The sequence below is a fragment of the Poromitra crassiceps genome (assembly GCF_964638095.1).
Source record: "Poromitra crassiceps genome assembly, chromosome: 6".
In the NCBI taxonomy this organism is placed as follows: Eukaryota; Metazoa; Chordata; class Actinopteri; order Beryciformes; family Melamphaidae; genus Poromitra; species Poromitra crassiceps.
In genome coordinates this window covers 3967132-3986341 of record NC_139627.1, presented here as the reverse complement: position 1 = coordinate 3986341, position 19210 = coordinate 3967132, and the positions used below count along the sequence as shown (strand labels likewise).

Sequence of the window (19210 nt, the reverse complement as noted above, 5' to 3'; positions counted from 1 at the left end):
AAAGTACATCATACACAATGCTGGATCATGCAATACATGCAAAATGTGTCGTAACATATAATTGAGTGCACATACAATATGTGTACTATGATTTTCTACCACGGGGTGTTGGATATGTGTAATGAGACGGAAAAAAGTATTCGTTGTCCTGAATGAAACAAATCCGGTCTGCAGTTTGTTCGCTGCGGAAAGAGAGTCGAACAGAGCCGAAGCTCAACCCGACAAGTGTCCTCGTTTCACCGTGAGTTTTTTTTTTGCCCTTTCTCCTTTTCGCAGCCAATCAAGCGTCAGGTTAGAGTGGTGACCTCCGGCTGAGCGTAGTTTACCGTGGAGGCCAGGATGTCTTTACAGCTCTCTGTTGGGAAACACAGAGGGTGGAAAAACACCATCAGTCAAAACCACATCAGACAACAGCAGGTCTTCTGATCTGGCCCATTAAGGAGTTGGGGGGGAAAACGGAGCTGGAGTCAAAAGGGCCCGCCCGCGTATTGGAAGAACCCTGCAGAGGCCAGCAGGAGCCTTTAGCCTCGACCAACCGTGCTGTTAATGGAAACCTATTAGTGGCAATTCATCTGGACGAGTCACTTGGGACGACGGAGGTCCATCCTCAACTCGTAAGATCTTCTCTGTGTATCAGCCCACTGCATGCTCTTATGGTTTGCCACACCATTATGCACCACTCATCGCGAGGAAACGAGCATGCGGTTGTTGTCCCATCATGAGGCAACATGCTTTACAAACTCCTCGTCACAACTAAGTCCACCAGTAGGCTCTTTTGCTCTTACCAGAGGGGGCAGGCAACCGTTTCCTGCCACTGATAACATCTAAGCGTTTTCAGACCCGCTGCATCCATCTTTCCCTCTCCCCGCTTCCTGCCATATTGCTCTCCCGACATATTATCCATATCCCACTTCCTGGGAATTAACAGCACCATCCCCTACGGGCATAACGCTGAACAGCACACACACGCCATCATCATCATCCATTTCCAACTGACCAATTCAAAATGGCTCTAATTACCACGGGCACGCCTTCTCCTCCGTATTACAACCCAAGCAACGATTTCTGATTTCGCACTGAATTCTGATATGATTAAAAGTGTTAATATTGTTAGGAAACAAATGCAGATCCACCTCAGCCTTCCTGCAGGTAATCTGCAATAAAACGTGTTGTGTGTTGTGTGATATTCCCCTGTAATAGACTGGGATCTCATTACCCACATACTCAGCAGACACAGAGATCACGATTGAATTAGGCCCCTCCTCTTGCGCTCAAAGATTAGTTTTGAGGCAGTCTGGCTTTGCTCAGCTTCCCAGTGTTTTTGCCTCTGCGATCAGAGGAGGAGGAGGGCTTAGCTTGGCACGTCCATAAGCTGACCACATTACCATATTATTATATTATTAGGAGTAGGGATGCACGATATATCGGCAATCATATCGGTATCGGCTAGGGGTGTCACAATATATCGTCCCACGAAATTTCGCGATAGTAAAACGTCACGATATGTATCGTTGAGATGAAATCTCATATCGCAAAAAAATTTTTTTTTTTTTTTTTTTTTTTTTTTTTTTTTTCAAAAAATAGACTAAGAAACGTCTTTGTTTGTTGAAGTTCAATGTGTGGAAAGTAGTTCAGTTGAACAAGTCTCTGAAGAGACACATGAGAAGTTATACAGGAGAGAAACCATTCAATTGAGTTTCTGGCAAAACTGTTTACTTGACAGGAAAAACTGAAGATGCATAAAAAATAGATTAAGAAAAGTCTTGTTGTTTGAGTTTGAAGAAAAACTGAAGATGCATAATGAGAATTTATACTGCTGAGAAACCTTTTAGTTCAAAGTAAATCTAAGTGACGGTGTAACTCATTCTATTTCAAGATAAGCCTTATCTCCAATCTCATGTTTTTTCTAGTTGTTATTGTAATAACAATTTCCCACAACAGCATGTTTTGTATTTGTGCATTTCAAATAAAATAGTACTTTTCCAGTCATATATTGTCATTATTCAAGTTTAAAAAAATATTGTTAAAATCGTATCGTATCGTATCGTTATCGTGAACCCAGTATCGTGATACGTATCGTATCGTGAACTGAGTGTATCGTGACACCCCTAGTATCGGCCGATGTTAGTCATTTTTTAACATATCGGTATCGGTCCGATGTTGCAATGTTAATATCGGTTATCGGTATCAGCCAAATTCTTCACATTGAGATGAAATAATGCAGTAAATCTATGATTTATGGGCTTTTACAAATGTTTTTGAAATAAAGAAATGCATTACTTTTTCAAATTTAGTGTTTACATGTGTTTTTCAGTATGTACATTTTTTTTTATTATCATAGAAATGTGTTTTTATACAGATCATATCGACATCGGTAAATATCGGTTATCGGCCATAACAGCAATCTTAATATCGGTTATCGGCATCGGCCAAAATTTTCATATCGGTGCATCCCTAATTAGGAGTAACCACAACAAGACAGGCTCAGGAACATGTTACATGTGTGTCCCAACCATCCGTGGTGTATTCACATTTTTATTTCAGACCTTTCGGACTGAATGATCTGTGTCCTCCTCGGCTCCCAGCCTTACTACACACACATCACAACGTGTTCTCATCACCTCTCTGGAAGACTTCACTGAGAGGCTGTGCGACTGTTATCAGCACATGGCAACGTGCCAATTAAGCTACACCGATCTACAACACTCGACACCTTCAGGGACTTCACGAGGCTTTCCGGCAACACGTTGAAATATAATTTCCTTTTAATGGGTTGTCGGAAAAAAAGGGGGTGGATACTCACTCATTCAGTCATTGGGGACAAGCTAAGTGCCCCATGTACTGTATCTGTTGTGTTTTCCTTCACAGTGATGTACTCATTTGAGCTTTGCTAGAAAAAGCATCTTGGAAAAGTGCTTTTTTCTTTTGGTAGGTAATCACGTTCATTCTCTTCGGGCCTTTTGTTAGATGAGAGTCAGGATGTTTAAGGGCTGGGATGTTTGCCCAGGATGTGAATCCATGACTGCCAAATATAGAGGCTCTTCTCACGAGGAGCTTCGGGGTCGTTTGGTGAAAGCTCTGATGTGACGTTGAGGCAGACAGAGATGGGCAGGCTGACAGCAGATGATGCTGATGAAACGAATTAGGAGAAGCGTCACCTGCTCATTCACTGCGCCCACGTTGCCTGTTTCCCCATCTACCACAGCAACTGTTTTGAGGTGGTAAAGCAGGCGGGAACCAATAACCATTCATTAGGGCCCTGGCACTGGGACACCTAAATGGAATGGAACCAGCATTAATGGTACTGGTTACAACTGCGTTACCACCTCAAAACAGTTGCCGTGAAAAGGGTCTATAGTCTGAATTTCAGGAATATCGGTCTCACACTTAAGATTTTTGTAGCGTAGCTTAAATGAGTCATCTCTGACACAGAATGTGATTCATAGTTCTGTCAGAGCATCTGGTAAGATCTCACAAAACGATTGATTTGCGAAGTAATACTCTATATATACAACAACTTCCTATCAACATGTCAAACGCTAATGTACTAGTGACGAATAGTGCTTTTTCTTATTTCATATACATATTTAGACACAATACATAGTTTAGTACACTAACCTGGGAGCATACTCTAGACACTACATTATTCAACAAAGGGTAAGTCCCTGAGAGCACACAGACAGATAGATGATGCAATTAGTACTACAAAGCGCTTCAATTGATTTTCCCTTTGATCTGCAGGATGAAGAATGACTCGTAGTCAGTTGGGCGTTCCAAGAAAGCTACGTTCAGGACTGGAAGTGGGTGTGCTTTGAAGTTTGTTTTTAGCAGCACACTTGGTACAGTGTGTCTTATGTCCCCGGTGTGTTCAATCTATAGACGCGTACAGTGGCATGCATCAATAACGTTCCTCTTCCTGCAGCTATCTTCTGCACTGCAACTGCCCATGGAACCTTTTCTTTTATCATTATAGAGCTTGCAGAGTTGACGCCATGTTTGTTGAATACCCTATATCCCAGGGATGGGCAACTTTGATGATAGAGAGAGGGCCACACAAAAAATGTCCTCGCTACCAGAGGGACAGATTGTGACCGCGTGCACTTCCACCATGTAGCCTACTGTAACACCATCACTCGCAATTATAGTGGAGCGGCTAAGTGCTTATTTTCATCCGAATCTTTCAGTTGACGATACAAGCGTGAAAATTGGCATGAGCAGTCTCCATGGGTCACTTGACAAGAAAATTGCCCGAGCCAATTGAAATTTCAAGATTGCGGGCATTTTTCAAGATGGCCACCACCTTAGTGGAGCAGTTAGGCCTAAGTAATCATTTAGTTGGTGATACAAGCATGAAAATTGCCATGAGCCATCTCAAAGGGTAATTTTACAAGAAACCGCCCACAGCCACTTGAAATTTCCAAGACGGCGGCCATTTTCCAAGATTGCCACCATCTAAATGGAGCAGTTAAGCAATATGATTGTTTAGTTAGTGACACAAGCATGCAAATTGGTATGAGCAGTCTCTAAGAGTTGCTTGACAAGAAAACACTATCAGCCACTTGAAATTTCAATTTTCAAGACGGGGGAACTGAAATGTACCCGGGCCCGGGCCCGTGTGGCCCGGGCGGTTCCGCCATCCCTGAGCGCAGTAATATGAAACACTCAAGAAGCACACATTTTTTTTACTTGAATTTTCCAAACCTGCACAGTAAAAATGTGGGCCTCTATTCATGTGCATTGTGCATTGACCTGTGTGTAACCCACCAGTGTGGAGGACGGTGGGCTCTCCAGGATGGGAGAAGTCCCCGGGGGTTAGCAGGAAGCAGGTGGCCTCCGTCTTGGTTTTGTCTCGAGCTCGGGAGCAGCGCAGGGACCACTTCTCGCTGGGGGACAGTGGCTGGGTCAGGCTGCAGCCCCCCTCCTCTGAAAGGGCCACGTTTGCGTCCCCGTTCTGCTTGGAGTCTGCCAGCCAGGAGGAGAAAAACACACAGGAACATAAAGGCCAAAGCTTTTACTGAGACTCCCCCGAGGGCCCAGACACAGGCACAGGCCATATTGCACGAAAACAGTATTTTCCTGTGATCAAATCCAATTGGACTGAGATCTTATAAGGAGTAATTGGATCCTGGTGTGTTACTGTCTTTATGACTCAGCGAGGTTCATCCATCAGGCAGACGCTGAAAAGCCTCAGGAACTATAAGATGAGGAATACTTTTTCCCCCCATTAGCAACACTAAAAATATTTGTCATTTCGGTTTTAAAGATGAATCCACTGGTTAAATGAATGAGTTAAACAAGAAAATCAATCCACATCTTTGCACATGAAATGTGGAAAAAAAAATCCAATCAGAAACATTAGTTTAATACTGGATGGGTGGTCTGACCTGAGCGGTTCCTGACGATACTCTCCTCTGCAGCCAGGGGGCACGTGTCGCTCTGAGTGCTGTCTCTCTGAGAGTTCGTGTCCGACTTCCCGAACGAGGCCGTGTCGGTCGTGGCGTCCGGGTTCGGGTTGTGCTTCTTCTTCTTCTTCGGCAGCTTCTGTTTGGCCATGGCCAGGGAGTAGTACATCCCAAAGTTATTGACGATGACGGGCACGGGCATGGCGATGGTCAGCACCCCGGCCAGCGCGCACAGCGCCCCCACCATCATGCCCAGCCACGTCTGCGGGTACATGTCCCCGTAGCCCAGTGTGGTCATGGTGACCACTGCCCACCAGAAGCTGATGGGGATGTTCTTGAAGTGCGTGTGGTTGGAACCCGTGGGGTCGTCGGGGTTGGCTCCGATGCGCTCGGCGTAGTATATCATGGTGGCGAAGATGAGCACACCCAGGGCCAAGAAGATGATGAGCAGGAGGAACTCGTTGACGCTGGCCCTCAGCGTGTGGCCCAGCACCCGCAGGCCCACAAAGTGACGCGTCAGCTTGAAGATCCGCAGGATCCGAACGAAGCGCACCACACGGAGGAAGCCCAGCACGTCACTGGCGGCTTTGGACGACAGACCGCTCAGGCCCATTTCCAGGTAGAAGGGCAGAATGGCCACAAAGTCAATGATGTTGAGCATGTTCTTGATGAAGACCACCTTGCCTGGGCAGCAGACGATACGCACCAGGAATTCAAAGGTGAACCAGACCACGCAGACGCCCTCCACCACGGTGAGGATAGGCTTGGTCACGATTTCCCACTTCTGCACGTGCCTCGTGATGTTGCCCTCCACCACCACCTCTGTCCGGTTCTGCACGTCGTTGAAGGCTTCATGGGTCTCCAGGCAGAAGGTGGTGATGGACACCAGGATGAAAAAGAGAGAGGCGAATGCTACTCCCTGGAGGAGACAGACAAAACAGCTCATTCAGAAGGGCAAACAGTAGATAGATACTAGAGCTGCACAAGTAACCGTTGCGTGAAAATACTATGTCAGGTGTCAAAGTGCAATAAAACAATTTGGTTTCCTGAAACTGAGACAAATAATCAGGATTTGTGATTTGTGCGCACAATTCATAATATATTTTTTATGATCATTTGGTTTTAGTGTATTTTTTGGCACAATCCAGTCCAAATGGATAACAATATAATGTGCTTTGTTTCATTGTGTCTCCTTACATGTATTACCTGTCAGGGAATCAAGAATCATATGATTGGATCCTGCTGTTCTTGCTTCACGATTATTAACTGAAGCTACGGTTTTCATTTGAAGAAACCAATTTGTCCAGAAGTAAGCCAGGATGACTCTCTCTCTCTTCAGAGGGAGAAAAACAACCATTTTAAATCAATTACTGCTATTCACACAGATGGAATCATGCTGAGAGAAAATGCAAATCCATTAAGTTCATTCCTGAGATATCAGGTTGACAAGAATGGGACGGATGGACGGACGGACAGACGAGACGGGCGGACGGACGGTCACCCCGAAGACAGCACCTCCGGCGCGGAGGAGGTACAAATCCATATCCAATCAATACTGTGAGTGAGTTAAATCACTTGAACAATCCCTGGCAGGTGTCTGAAAAAGATGTGGCAGGGAATCCACCTGATCCAGCACAATGGCCACGTCTCTGTTTGTGTGCCGACTAATAGCTGATCTGTCTTCATTGTTGACCAGATCCTGGACAAATTGTAATGGCGCTCCAGGCCTGACTCATCTCCCAGCTGGATAAATATGTACCATGTGCCATGCAGGCACTTATCAACCATGTTCTTCTGTCAGCCAGGCCTCCCACAGATCAATCAGCTCTATAGTGTTTGGTTCTTCTATGCTTAGAAAAACAAATAAACCATGGGATGTGATGCTTTATTAGTTGGGACATTCACTCATTGTGGGACAAACATAATCTTGTTAAGACGATCAAATAAGAACGGGACAATAATACAGTACTAGATGAGTGGAACTAGGGACGGGCTCTGTTTGTATTTTCAAAACAACAAAAACTCTTGAGATACTGTGCACACATATTGGTATAATAGTACAGTATCTTATATCTGTCTATTTAAATAGCTATATCACAACATTCAACCATAACAGCCCTCTTTAGCTCCACTGGGGGCCCTCCAGGCCTCCAGGGAGCTCCACCCCTCCACCGTGCCGTCCCCCAGGAGCAGCACCCAGCCACAGGACAAGAGGGAAGGCCTAGAAGCCTGCCCCCCAGGAGGAGCACAGAGCTCACTCACCCTGTTGCATAGACACAGAACATTACCAAGGCTAGTCACTGTGAATATAATATTGCACCGTTATTATGAACAGTTGCAGTGTGTGATTTAGTAATGGAGCAAAGGTAGGAGGCAAATCGCCACAAGCCAAATGGTATTAAAGTTGAGATTATACTTTAGCACATGGGTGGATGAGTAACTAATTGAGCAGGTTTCAGTGCCTGAAGCTGTGGATTGTAACCATGTACAGTGAAAGAAAGGCATTTTACGATGTTTTTCCTATACGCATCAACAGGATCAAGATCTTATCTTTCACTAGCACAGCAGGAAATGCAACAGCCCATCAATAACCTCTCTTTCCATTTAATTAATTCACATGTGCAAATACCAAAGGACTTCATTTATCTGATCCTGAGAGACATAGAAGTTAGCCCAATGAGAGAATGTATAATAATGTCTACCAGTGCATACATACATTTTTCGTCAGTGGTAAGTAGGGCTAGCATGTAGGCTAGTGGTTAAGCTGCCAGTTTCTGAGACACATTTGTATTCTTGCTGCCTGGCCTGGTTTCTCATCCTGATGTAAGGTTTTCTTGGGCAGAGAATGGCTCCCCAACTCCGGTGACCACCAGGGGTCCTTCAGGGGTTGATGGAGTGTTAAGTTTCACCATTACTTACAAGTTATAATCAATGGTTATACTTAGAGAATGTAGAAGAAACTACTATTTTGGTCCTAGTTTCTCTAGTCTCTAGCTGCAATACAGATCGTGACAGAATTCTGGGGGAGGGGGGAAATCATATCTACCAAGTACCAACAAAGAATATTCTCAGATTTGGGATCGAGAGACAAAATCTCAAGAAATTGTGTATGTGTACTAAATGAGGGGGGCCTCGATATGAAAACGGTTTGAAATCACTGTTTCCACTGTATATGAGAAGAGTATCTCTCTAACACACATGTCATGCACAGATACAAAATATCGTTTCATTGTGTCGCTCTCTCTCTCATCGTTTCCTACTGGAGAGCTATTCATACAAAAGAGGCAGTTATGCAGCCAGCAGCAGTGGCAGATAATTAATGTGCTGAAGAAGACATCTGTCTATCAGTGGCAGACAAAGACAGTGAGTTCAGCTCGAGCTGTTACAGCTCGTCATCGCCAACATTTCCAAAGTCAACCAATTAAAAATGGCGGCCCAGCTTTTCAGCGCGCTCTGTGTGGATTCGTAGAGCCCGCTGTGCTGTGGGCTCTTGACCGGTTGCATAAGTCTGAATAATAAGATGCTCTTTTGTCACCACACGGCCTGATCGCTGGATCACAACAAGTGCCTAGAAGTATTAAGAGCTGTTAAAGAAGGAGCTTGTGGTACAAGTTGAACTGCTGGTGGATTTGTTCACGGTGGCTCAGTGGTTAGCACTGTTGCCTCACAGCAAGAAGGCCCCGGGTTCGAACCCCGGTCCTATCTGTGTGGAGTTTGCATGTTCTCCCCGTGTTCGCGTGGGTTTTCTCAGGGTGGTCTGGTTTCCTCCCACCATCAAATACATGTATGTTAGGGTTAAGACTCCTGTCAGTGCCCCTGAGCAAGGCAATGGCAAAAAGAACTGGAGTTGGTCCCCGGGCGCTGCACTGCGGCTGCCCACTGCTCCTAGTTCTAGGAAGGTTCCTAGTAGAGGATGGGTCAAATGCAGAGGATGTAACAGCCATCAGGTAAATGAGACGAGCAGTAACAGAAAGAAGCTGCTGAGTAGAGTTGATGTAACAGCCATCAGATAAACGAGACGAGCAGTAACATAACGGTTCGTATTAAATTAGTCTTTTGGGCTGCTTTTGCACAATGTAATCTCTTACTGTTGCTTAAGGTCAATAAGCCATAGAAGACAAAATGTCTCCAGAGAACAGACGCTCAATACTAGACTGAATAGACCCAATGCCATCACAGCCATGTGCCGTTGTTCAGTTATGCGATTAGAAAAAAAGACGCTTTGTTGGCGTTGCATGCATAATCACATCTTACTAATAATTATGCAATTCAATGTGGCATGAAATTGTTCATAATAGCAAAACCACAGAACCCTGAAAATGTATCAATGTAATATTTTGTCATAGTAATGACTAGGAATTGAGCGCAGGAGACTCTGTAGACGATGCGCCATGGGCGCAACATGTTATGGAAATGTTTGTATGTGTACAGGATTACAGCAGCTCCTTATAGGCTAGACAGTGTTGTCTGTTATTCCCTCCTCATCACCTTCAATAAGTACTTTCATGCTGCTGGCTGGCTTTCCCCTGGAGAAGGCTGTGTAGAGCATCTCCATGAGCAAACACTGGCTGAGGTAGGTAGATGCTAGCCTAGGTAAACCCAGCCCCCACGTGACCTGCTCTCTCAGTTCACAGTCACCTTGTGACTGTAAGCAGGGTGAGCCTGAGAGCAGGTCACTGGGGGCTGGGTTTACCCAGGCTAGGTAAATGCCACCTCGGTCCTTCTCTTGCCCGTGACCTTTGTGGATGGAGAAAGCCAATCTGATTGGGAAATGCCATCTGACAAAGGTGACGGGAAACTCATCGTTTCTGTCATGGTGAGGAATTATTGGCAGGAAGATGGTAAATGGTAAATGGCCTGCATTTATATATCGCTTTTATCCAAAGCGCTTTACAATCAGTAGGTAGTCTACATTCACCCATTCATACACCGATGGCGGCAGGCTGCCACGCAGGGTGCCTACACACCATCGGGAGCAAGGAGGGTTAAGTGTCTTGCCCAAGGACACAACGACAGCAGCTGGGAGGGAGCGGGGATCGAACCGCCAACCCTTGCGTCATTGGCCGACCCGCTCTACCTCCTGAGCTAAAGCCGCCCCAAGGTGAAAGATCCTTTCACCTTGTTTGTCCCTACAGAAATCTCACATTGATTCAACCACCTTGTCCATCATCTGCACCACCACCATCTAAGCTTAGAATGTACTAGGGTGTTGCTGTTGACATCCCAATGTCATCCAGACATGTGTTAGAGTTAACAAACTGAGGAGTGATCATCACGGAGTTGTGTCATCCCTGTCTGCTTAGTATAGACGGTTTTAACTTGACAACAAAAACATTCTAAATTGAACCCCCACTCACTTCCTGTTGCAGTGTTTGCTATGGGCATAATAGAAAAAAAACATTCAAGTGCAGGACTGACCATTCCGTGAAAACCGTCTATAGACGAGGATGGTTGTGCTGCATCTACTGTAAAGAACTCATGTGATTTGTGTTGCCCTGTTTCTGTCTTCCATTGCTTGTGAACAAAAGCAGCTACTACTACTATCAAGAAGTCTCCTGCATAAAACCATATTTCATATTAATGGATTATTAGATTTTTAGATGATTTGGCAGGCATTAATACTGAGCTTTCAATGGCCATTTGTCATTATTTTTTTAAATTTCACAGACCAAATGATTACATTACATTACGTACATTACATTACGTCATTTGGCAGACGCTTTTATCCAAAGCGACTTACAATAACACATTTTTGTCAGCAATAGAGCAATCAACTATGGAGTACAGTCTATGACAACTACAACTTCTGAAGGAACAGTGGTACAAGTTTAGGTTAGTTTTTTTTTTTTTTTTTTTTAAGAAAGAGAGAGAGAACGAAGTTAGATCAAGAAGGGCCCAGATGTAATCAATTAATCAATAAAATAATTGATAGATCCATTGATAATTAAAATAATCATTGCTTGCAGCTCTAGCAGCCATGTATCCCAGGTCTGTGCACCTTGGGTGAGATGTTAACATCCTGATCACACCTAAATGCGTGGTTTTAGATATTTGTGATGATATGTACGTACAAGCAACATGATTCCAAATGGTGTTTGTTTCATTTTGGTGGATGAATAGATAACTCATCTGATAACTCGCATGTCTCTTGGTTTCAACGTGGTGAACCCAACATGCCCCCCGACAGCGTTTGGTTTATTCAAATACCAAACGGTTTATCTGGGAACTAAACAGACCTGTATTTCTGAACACCCTGGTCTTGCCCTGGGGCACCATGTGCAGCGGAGGTGCTGGAGGTCTGTGCACACATGAGGACACCTTGCTCTGCTCATAAAAGGATCAGCGCTAAAGTCGAACAATAACATGACACTGTGTGTGTGTTTGTGCGTGCATGCGTGTGTGTCTGTAGGCAGTTATTGTCTGTCAGTTTTCTTATTCTCAGTCTATCTTTGGGTGTGTGGCGGTACTAGGCGGACCAGCGGTGTATTTGTTTATGTTTGACTAACTATCTGGCTGTTTGTATTTAGCCATCAGTGTGTGGAACTTCAGGAGCCGCCATGCCTGTAAAAGTCTTTGCCTTTGCCAGTCAACCTAGCAGCATTTAAACGTGTGTATATTTGGCGTAACACCAGGGGCTACCCCACAATATTATGTTTACACTTAAGTATCGGAAACTTTAAACACTGTCAGTGGTGGAATGACTGCCAGAGCATTTCTGTGTTGGTCTGCAAGGCCATTACTATTAGACAAGCAAGAATCAGTTATAAGACCTGTGGATTATACTGGTTGCAATTGAACATCGATGTATTTATATATATATATATATATATATATATATATATATATATATATATATATATATATATATATATATATATGTATGTATGTATGAGAATGGAGCTCCTATTTAAAGCTCCCACAATCCTGAAGTTTTTCTGATAAAAATCCATGTCAATCTAAATATAACTTGTACAAATAACATTATATAACATTATTCAATTTGCTTCACCAAGCAGGTCTCCCACTTGTGAATAGTGCTGAGTTGTCGGCTCAATGCTGTCGGCCAATTTGTCCTCCAAATACTCCAGATCAGAATGTTTTAAAAAGAGGAAATCAGACTGAAGAAAACCAGTCAGCTGCAGCTCAAAGACCAACAAGCCAGATAAGTGCTATTTGTTTAGTGTGGAACGAAGATTATATTGTCACATAAGGTTGATTTATTGATTTTTGATTTGGATACACAGAAAAACCCCCCATGGTATCTATAAATCGGATGATGCCGATTCAAAGCAGAGACTAACAGTGCCTTGGGTTTGTGTGAGGTGAGGTGGCTTCTGCTGGGTAACTTCACATCTCGCTGTCAGAACTGTCTGCACAGAGACGTAATTCTTCCTTACGCTACCACATCATCCACGGATGTTGCAGCAAGAGAGCCAATTTATTTTCCAGCAAACAGCTTCGACCGAAGCAGAATAAAGAACAAACATAATCACACAGGATTTAAATTCACCTTTTTTACCGAGAATTCAATGTGATAAAAGCCTCACTAATGAGGATGTGTTGCTTTGATGATGTGTGACTGGATTCCATTCACAGAGCAGCAGAGAGAGGTGGCGGCCCTGTGCTGCCTCAGGGACGGCTTCTTCTACTCAAACATTCCCTTCTATTATTACCTCTGTGAAGGAGGTGATGTTTTACCGTTTGTTCTCTTGTCAGCAGGATTACAGGAAAGACGTATACAGCTCCTATTTTTCATCAGACTTGGTGAAAGCGTGTATCTTGGGCCAAGGCAGGGTTTACTTGGCTGATTCAAACTGCGCTCACCTGTGTGTGTGTGCTGCTCCACTCTGGAGCTCTCCATGGTGCTGAATCTGTGTTGAGGCATTTTGGCCACTAGTACTAATTAGTCATTTTTGCCAATTTAGTCAGCCCTAATTACCTCATTCAATAATCCGGCTCTGTTAGGAAAGATTTGGCGCAATCGCACGTGAAATAGCATAACTGTGGCCGAACACAATTTCTGCTCACACACACTCACACACAGACATACACTTGGCATTCTTATTACTAGTGGACCCGTGGGAGTTGGAAACACCCCGCCCCCCCCCTGCAGGAGTTATAACCCACCCAGTCAACTCCAGTCAAACATCCCCCCCCCTTCCCCCGGGAGTTAGACCCACCCAGTCTGCTCAGCCAGCATTGATGACATCATCACTGATGGCATCATTGCTCGAGTGACATCACATCATTAGGTAATTAGGGCAATTACCTAATTAAAAAAATCGGCTCCATCAGGTATAACCTGCAGGCGCAGGGGTGCTCTTTATACACTTCCTGAAAGTTTCAGCCCGATCGCACGTAGAATGGCATAGCGGTGGCTGAACAAAATCCTGCTCACTCACTCATCTGGGTTTCACACTGAGACACAACAAGTGTGTGAATAAATTGTATCAATGAATGAAATCAAATGTATCAATGCAGCAATGAGCAAAGCCAGTAGACAGTTTTTTCTTTTAACTTTAAATCATTGTTACTCAATGTTAATTCAGTCCTTATTCCCAAACACACATAAAAGTCTTGATTAGACAATTTCTCCACAATGTATTTGTTGTAAAAGTTTTAACCAGTGGGATTTAACAACTGGCTACACTATGTGATACTATTCCCTGATGCCACAGGTGATCTTCTGAAATGACCAAACCTCTTCTTCTGATACCTACATCAGATGATTTCTTGCTCTGCTTGGGACTTTTCCTCCGAGGTCGGGAGGTGGAGTTAATTACGCCACTAAGAACAAGTTGCAGGCCATTAACCACAGCAGTGATTCATTACAGCAAGAGCTTATAATTAATGAAAGCGTGCATGAGGGAAGACTGGAGAAAGTTATCTGGTCTGAGCTGCTGAGTGTTAACTGGTCTGTGATCATCACATGCTACAAAGCTCAAAAACAATGCCTATTGCCTAGTATCGATATTAGGGCTGTGAATCTTCACTGGCCTCACGATTCGATTACGATTCAGAGGGCTACGATTCGATTCGATTACGATTATCGATGCATCTCGATGCATCTTAAATCGATGCATCTCGATGCATCTTAAATCGATGCATCACTTTTTTTCCCCAATACATGATTTATATTTTCTCAAAAAAAAAAATCTCACTGTGTGGCTACTTTTAAAATAAAAGTGCATTTGGAATTGCATTGTATTATGATCCATAATTAAAATAAACAACTGCATGTACTTCCATTATATTTTATTTGATTATTATTATTTTATTATTATTTATTTTTTTAATAATCGATTTTTGGCATTTGTGAATCGATGCAGAATCGTGCACGTCCGCATCGCGATGCATCTTAAAATCGATTATTTTTGACACCCCTAATCGGTATCAGGGACATCTCTAGATTCTCTATACAGATCTTAACTAATTGTTAGGTACTTATTTTAGCGGTATATTTTTCTTACGTGTGAACACTGTATTTTTGATTAACGTTGTACAGTAACCAGACTCTTACTAGTACCTAGGTTACGGCTATTGTATCCTTGAGCAATAGATCACGACAGGTCGTGGTATATGGTTATTATACCACACCCTTAGGTGTGGTATAACGGGGCTGTAACGTAAATATGTGACATGAGTTACATGATTTTAGATGGGTCAAAGTCATATTTCCGATGTATCTTGCGCATTGTGTGGGTTAGGGTTAGGGTTAGATAGTTGTAAGATATTGTCACGTCATTAATAAACGAGATTGATTCTGTTATTTTTCTATCATTTTTTGGGGGTAGTGCTATTTTACATTGAGGTCAACGGACAGAGGCTGGTGTTTCCCCCCTAAAAGGAGGTGGGAACATGTGCCGACAGCAGCCGCCTACAAAATGACGTATTGCCGATCTGGTGTATATGTTAAATATACCACAGCTGTGAGAGCCAATCAGATTGCTTGATTTGAGAGAGCCGTTTTATAATCTCTCATATAGGCTATAGCTGTTTAGCTTCCTATTATATGTACTGTGGTTATGATATACTTCATGTGCTTCTCTACTAGCCTTGGTTCATCTTCAGGAGGATGTGGCGTGTAGATGATGATGGACAGATGATGGACTCCTCCGGGCTTTTAAAAATCACATTACCTGGGATGGGCTCAGAGGCTCTCTGAAAGTCAAGCGGCCATAACGGTAACGTGAGTCCCTGGAAATGCACTCTGCACAGAGCCAACATGCATGAATCAGACGCAGAGGAAAGACATTACAGCGGCTTCATAATGGATCCCTGCTTTTCACTTTCTTATCGTTCACTTTCAGAACGCCTCACATCTGCACTTGTGTTTGCCACAGACGTGTTATTGTTTCTGACTCCTGAAAGCTCTTGATAACAGTGCAACAACGTCGCACTGCCACTTTCCTGACAGCTAGCGCTATGTCACTGTGACTTGGCACCTGCTTTCACATTCACCTCCGCCGCTTCTGTTACACAGCTACTGGCTACAAAATACTTTCAACCGCTACAGCTGTCTCTCTGATATCCCCCTCGGAGGAAGCCGTGTTAATTGATTTTAATTTGCATCACAGCTACACTTATTTATAAAACAAACACACACTGTGTGTCAAACAGGAACTTTTTCTTTCAAATATAATTAACAACGTATATGACCACCACCTACATTGTTTGGGTATAGTCACATACTCCAGTATTTACAGATATTATACACACCTCAAATATTCTTCAGCATGTATTCTATTGAAAATCACTCCAAACAGCCATTGTTTCAGTGACAGTCACCACCAGTGATGACGATCCAGTCAGTCAGTAGTCTCTCCCTCCTCTCCGATGCCCCTTTTGTTCTGTTCTTTTTGTTTAATGTAGCTTGTGTTGTCTATGTTTTCCCTTTTAGTTCATCAATTATTGTTTTGTTTTACTTTAGCATCGTGTGACTCCCTCTTTGTTACTTCCCTCAGCCGGGTAACACTGGTGTTTGTACGATTTTCCAGTTGAAGTGTAGCTTCTAAAGTCCTAGTTAAAGTGATTTTGGATAATTTTCAAGATCAACTCCCAATGTATGTGTAGAAGCAGTAACACTACCCAGCAAACATTTTCACGTATAACGACCGTCTGCTGCACGTCAAACCACTACATCTAGTCAGGGTCTAATTATAATATCGGAATGGAAATCTTAGCGACGTAATTCCTCTACTTCCCCACAACGTGTCCAGATTCAACGATTTTTGCTACATCGAAAGAAAAGAGATAGCACCTCATGGGGGATTCGATCCTGGGACGCCCGCTTCACAGTCCTGTGTCTTATCCATTAGGCCACGGAATCAGTTACAAATACGGTACTACGGATTTGGTCATATATAGAGATACTTAACATTGAGCACTTTGCATTTTGACATGATGGTCTCTACTGGAAGTTGCATTGATAGGCTAGCTGCCTCGCTAATTCTGTTTCATGATTTCAACCAGCGATGAGACAGGTATATTTATATAATTTACGATAATGTAACCAACGCGACTTTAGCAGACAGCATCCAAAACCCACAACACTGCGTTTAGTTACGGCAAGAGAAATGGGACAATATCAGGATTCAGGAAGTTTGTGATAAATACAAGCCCATAGCAAGAGACACTTGCACTTATATGACATAAACGTGTTTTCATATTAAAAAAAGAAAAGGGCGTTCAATAAAAGTCGTCATTGCAGGTGGAGTGCATGACTATCTGATCACACAACAGGTAAATTGTCAATCAAATGTCATTTTATTCAACAAAAACACAAAAGACACCTACATGTGGTGTTTTCAAAGCAATATGAGATCAATATTTTTTGTTTTGAAGTGACAGTCTAAACGTTACTTTGGAGGAACGTGGAGAGAAGGTCAGACTTAGATGGTAGATGCCAAACCACAATTCTATCGTCTGGTGACATCGCGGTCAAGACGATGTTTGCTGGGTAGTGTGAGGATGAGGACAGTTGTCAGAGAACAGATATAGTGTCCACTGTCCAGGGGGGGACACTCACTTCACCATACAAAGCACCTTCTACTCAACTTAATAGGCTGCCAGATCCAATGCTGCAGGCAGCTGTGTTTTTCATTCACATAATGTCTATATTATGACAAAGGCACAATTATCTAATGGGATATAGTATTCCCATGGTCAAAAACTGCAGAAATCAAAGTAACACATGAAAAGTGACTTCTCGAAAATAATTAACTCTACGCTACTAATTAAAGGCAGAACTTTTGGAGCAGATCTTACAGTGCATAAGGTGTAATTTCAGGTCACACTTTCACACCAACAATGGAGTTCCTGACACGTCTGCCTGCCTGGTGTAGTGTGAGATGTGTCAATTGGGCTACAGCAAGGAGCTTGGAATTACAAGCTTCTGGTCTGGCTGCTGCTCCCCCCCTTTTTTAAATCAAATGTTTGCTATCCACATAATTTGAATGTTACTAAAATGTAGACGTAATCAGACAGAATAGTAAGATAGGCCTAATAGTGAGCACAAAGGTTCACAATCACATCCAGCTAAACATCAGCTAGCTAAACATCAGACTCAAAGCTGATTGGCTGGTTCATAATAGGGACACCTGTTGATTTGGACAGCGCGCGCGCGCCTTAAATGGAAATTACCTGGAGGCTTTTTAATGGTTGTGGTGGTTGTAAGTTAAGTGAACTCACCCTCGCAGCCCTGGAGGAATACGGGTCCTCAAACAGGGCCCATATCTTCGGCTGCCAAACTTCACAGCAGCCCCTCCTCCTCGACCTGCTGTCCGGACAGTCATCGATGCCGAACCGCCTCGGTGCCTCCCTGTCGTCGTCGGTGGTGTCGTCCGGGTCCGCCGGCTCGAAGATGTCGAGGGCCTCCTCGGCATCGCGGTGCTGCCGGTAGGTCATCCAGCAGCACGGCTCCACGTCGGTCTCGTCTATTCCCCAGAACGCCAACTCCTCCTCGAACAGCGGACCGCACACGTCCGCGGGGCAGTGGAGCTTACCGGTCCGGTAGTAGTTCAACACATAGGCGAAGATCCCCGGGTGCCTGTCGAAGAAGAACTCGTTTGTTGTTGTTGTACTCGCCGCAGCCGTCGCCGGCTGCTGGGCAGCAGAGTCCGCCGGCGGCTCCGAGCTCGAGCTCACCTGTGGCTCCGCCGGGTCGGCCAGCCACGCCAGGCGCGTGCCCGGCAGGGTCCTCAGCGTGCTCTTGTATGTCTCGTGTCGCGTGCCACCCACGTTGATGACAATTTTTTCCGAGTCTTCCCCGCGGGTCATCTCCTCCTTCAGACATGTTTTAGACGGGGGTTTGTTGCCCGACTTGCGCCCTCGATAAGATGAAACACACACCGAGCTAATCATTTAGCTGGAGAGAGAGAGAGCGTCTTCTTAGTTATTAGCGCTATTCTTATAAACTGCTGTCCACTCGACCACTACTAACACAAAATAAATGCAGAATAATACGCCCTAAATTCAGACCCCCAGTCCTTATTATAGTAGACTGTGCGGCTCATTTATCCAAATAGGCTATAGTCCAGACAGAGCCAGAGTGAGGGAGAAGCGCAGGGATAACAACCACCTGTTAGCTTATAGAACTCAGACAGGTCCATCCAGCGGTGGGCAACAAAACGGAGTCAAGCCGTTAAGGTGTTTTCTTCTGACTGAATGTAAAGCAGAATAAAAACAAAACACGTGGCTCCGCTCAAATTGATGTCTCCAGATGTTGCACTTGAGCGACCTTATAGTAATAGTTCCCTCTCATGAAACGCGGGTTGCCAATACAAAATATAGGCTAATTACACAGGTTA

The 19210-nt window shown here is 44.0% G+C and overlaps 1 protein-coding gene across 1 annotated transcript; it reads right to left on the bottom strand.

Moving 5' to 3' along the window:
• Positions 1–287: 287 nt before the first annotated feature.
• On the bottom strand, positions 288–18764 carry kcnc4 (potassium voltage-gated channel, Shaw-related subfamily, member 4; the record flags this gene model as incomplete). Its single annotated transcript, XM_083638706.1, has 4 exons — positions 288–355; positions 4765–4962; positions 5385–6321; positions 18093–18764. 4 exons carry the CDS (start codon positions 18762–18764, stop codon positions 288–290), a joined length of 1875 nt encoding a protein of 624 aa, XP_083494832.1.
• Positions 18765–19210: the final 446 nt, after the last annotated feature.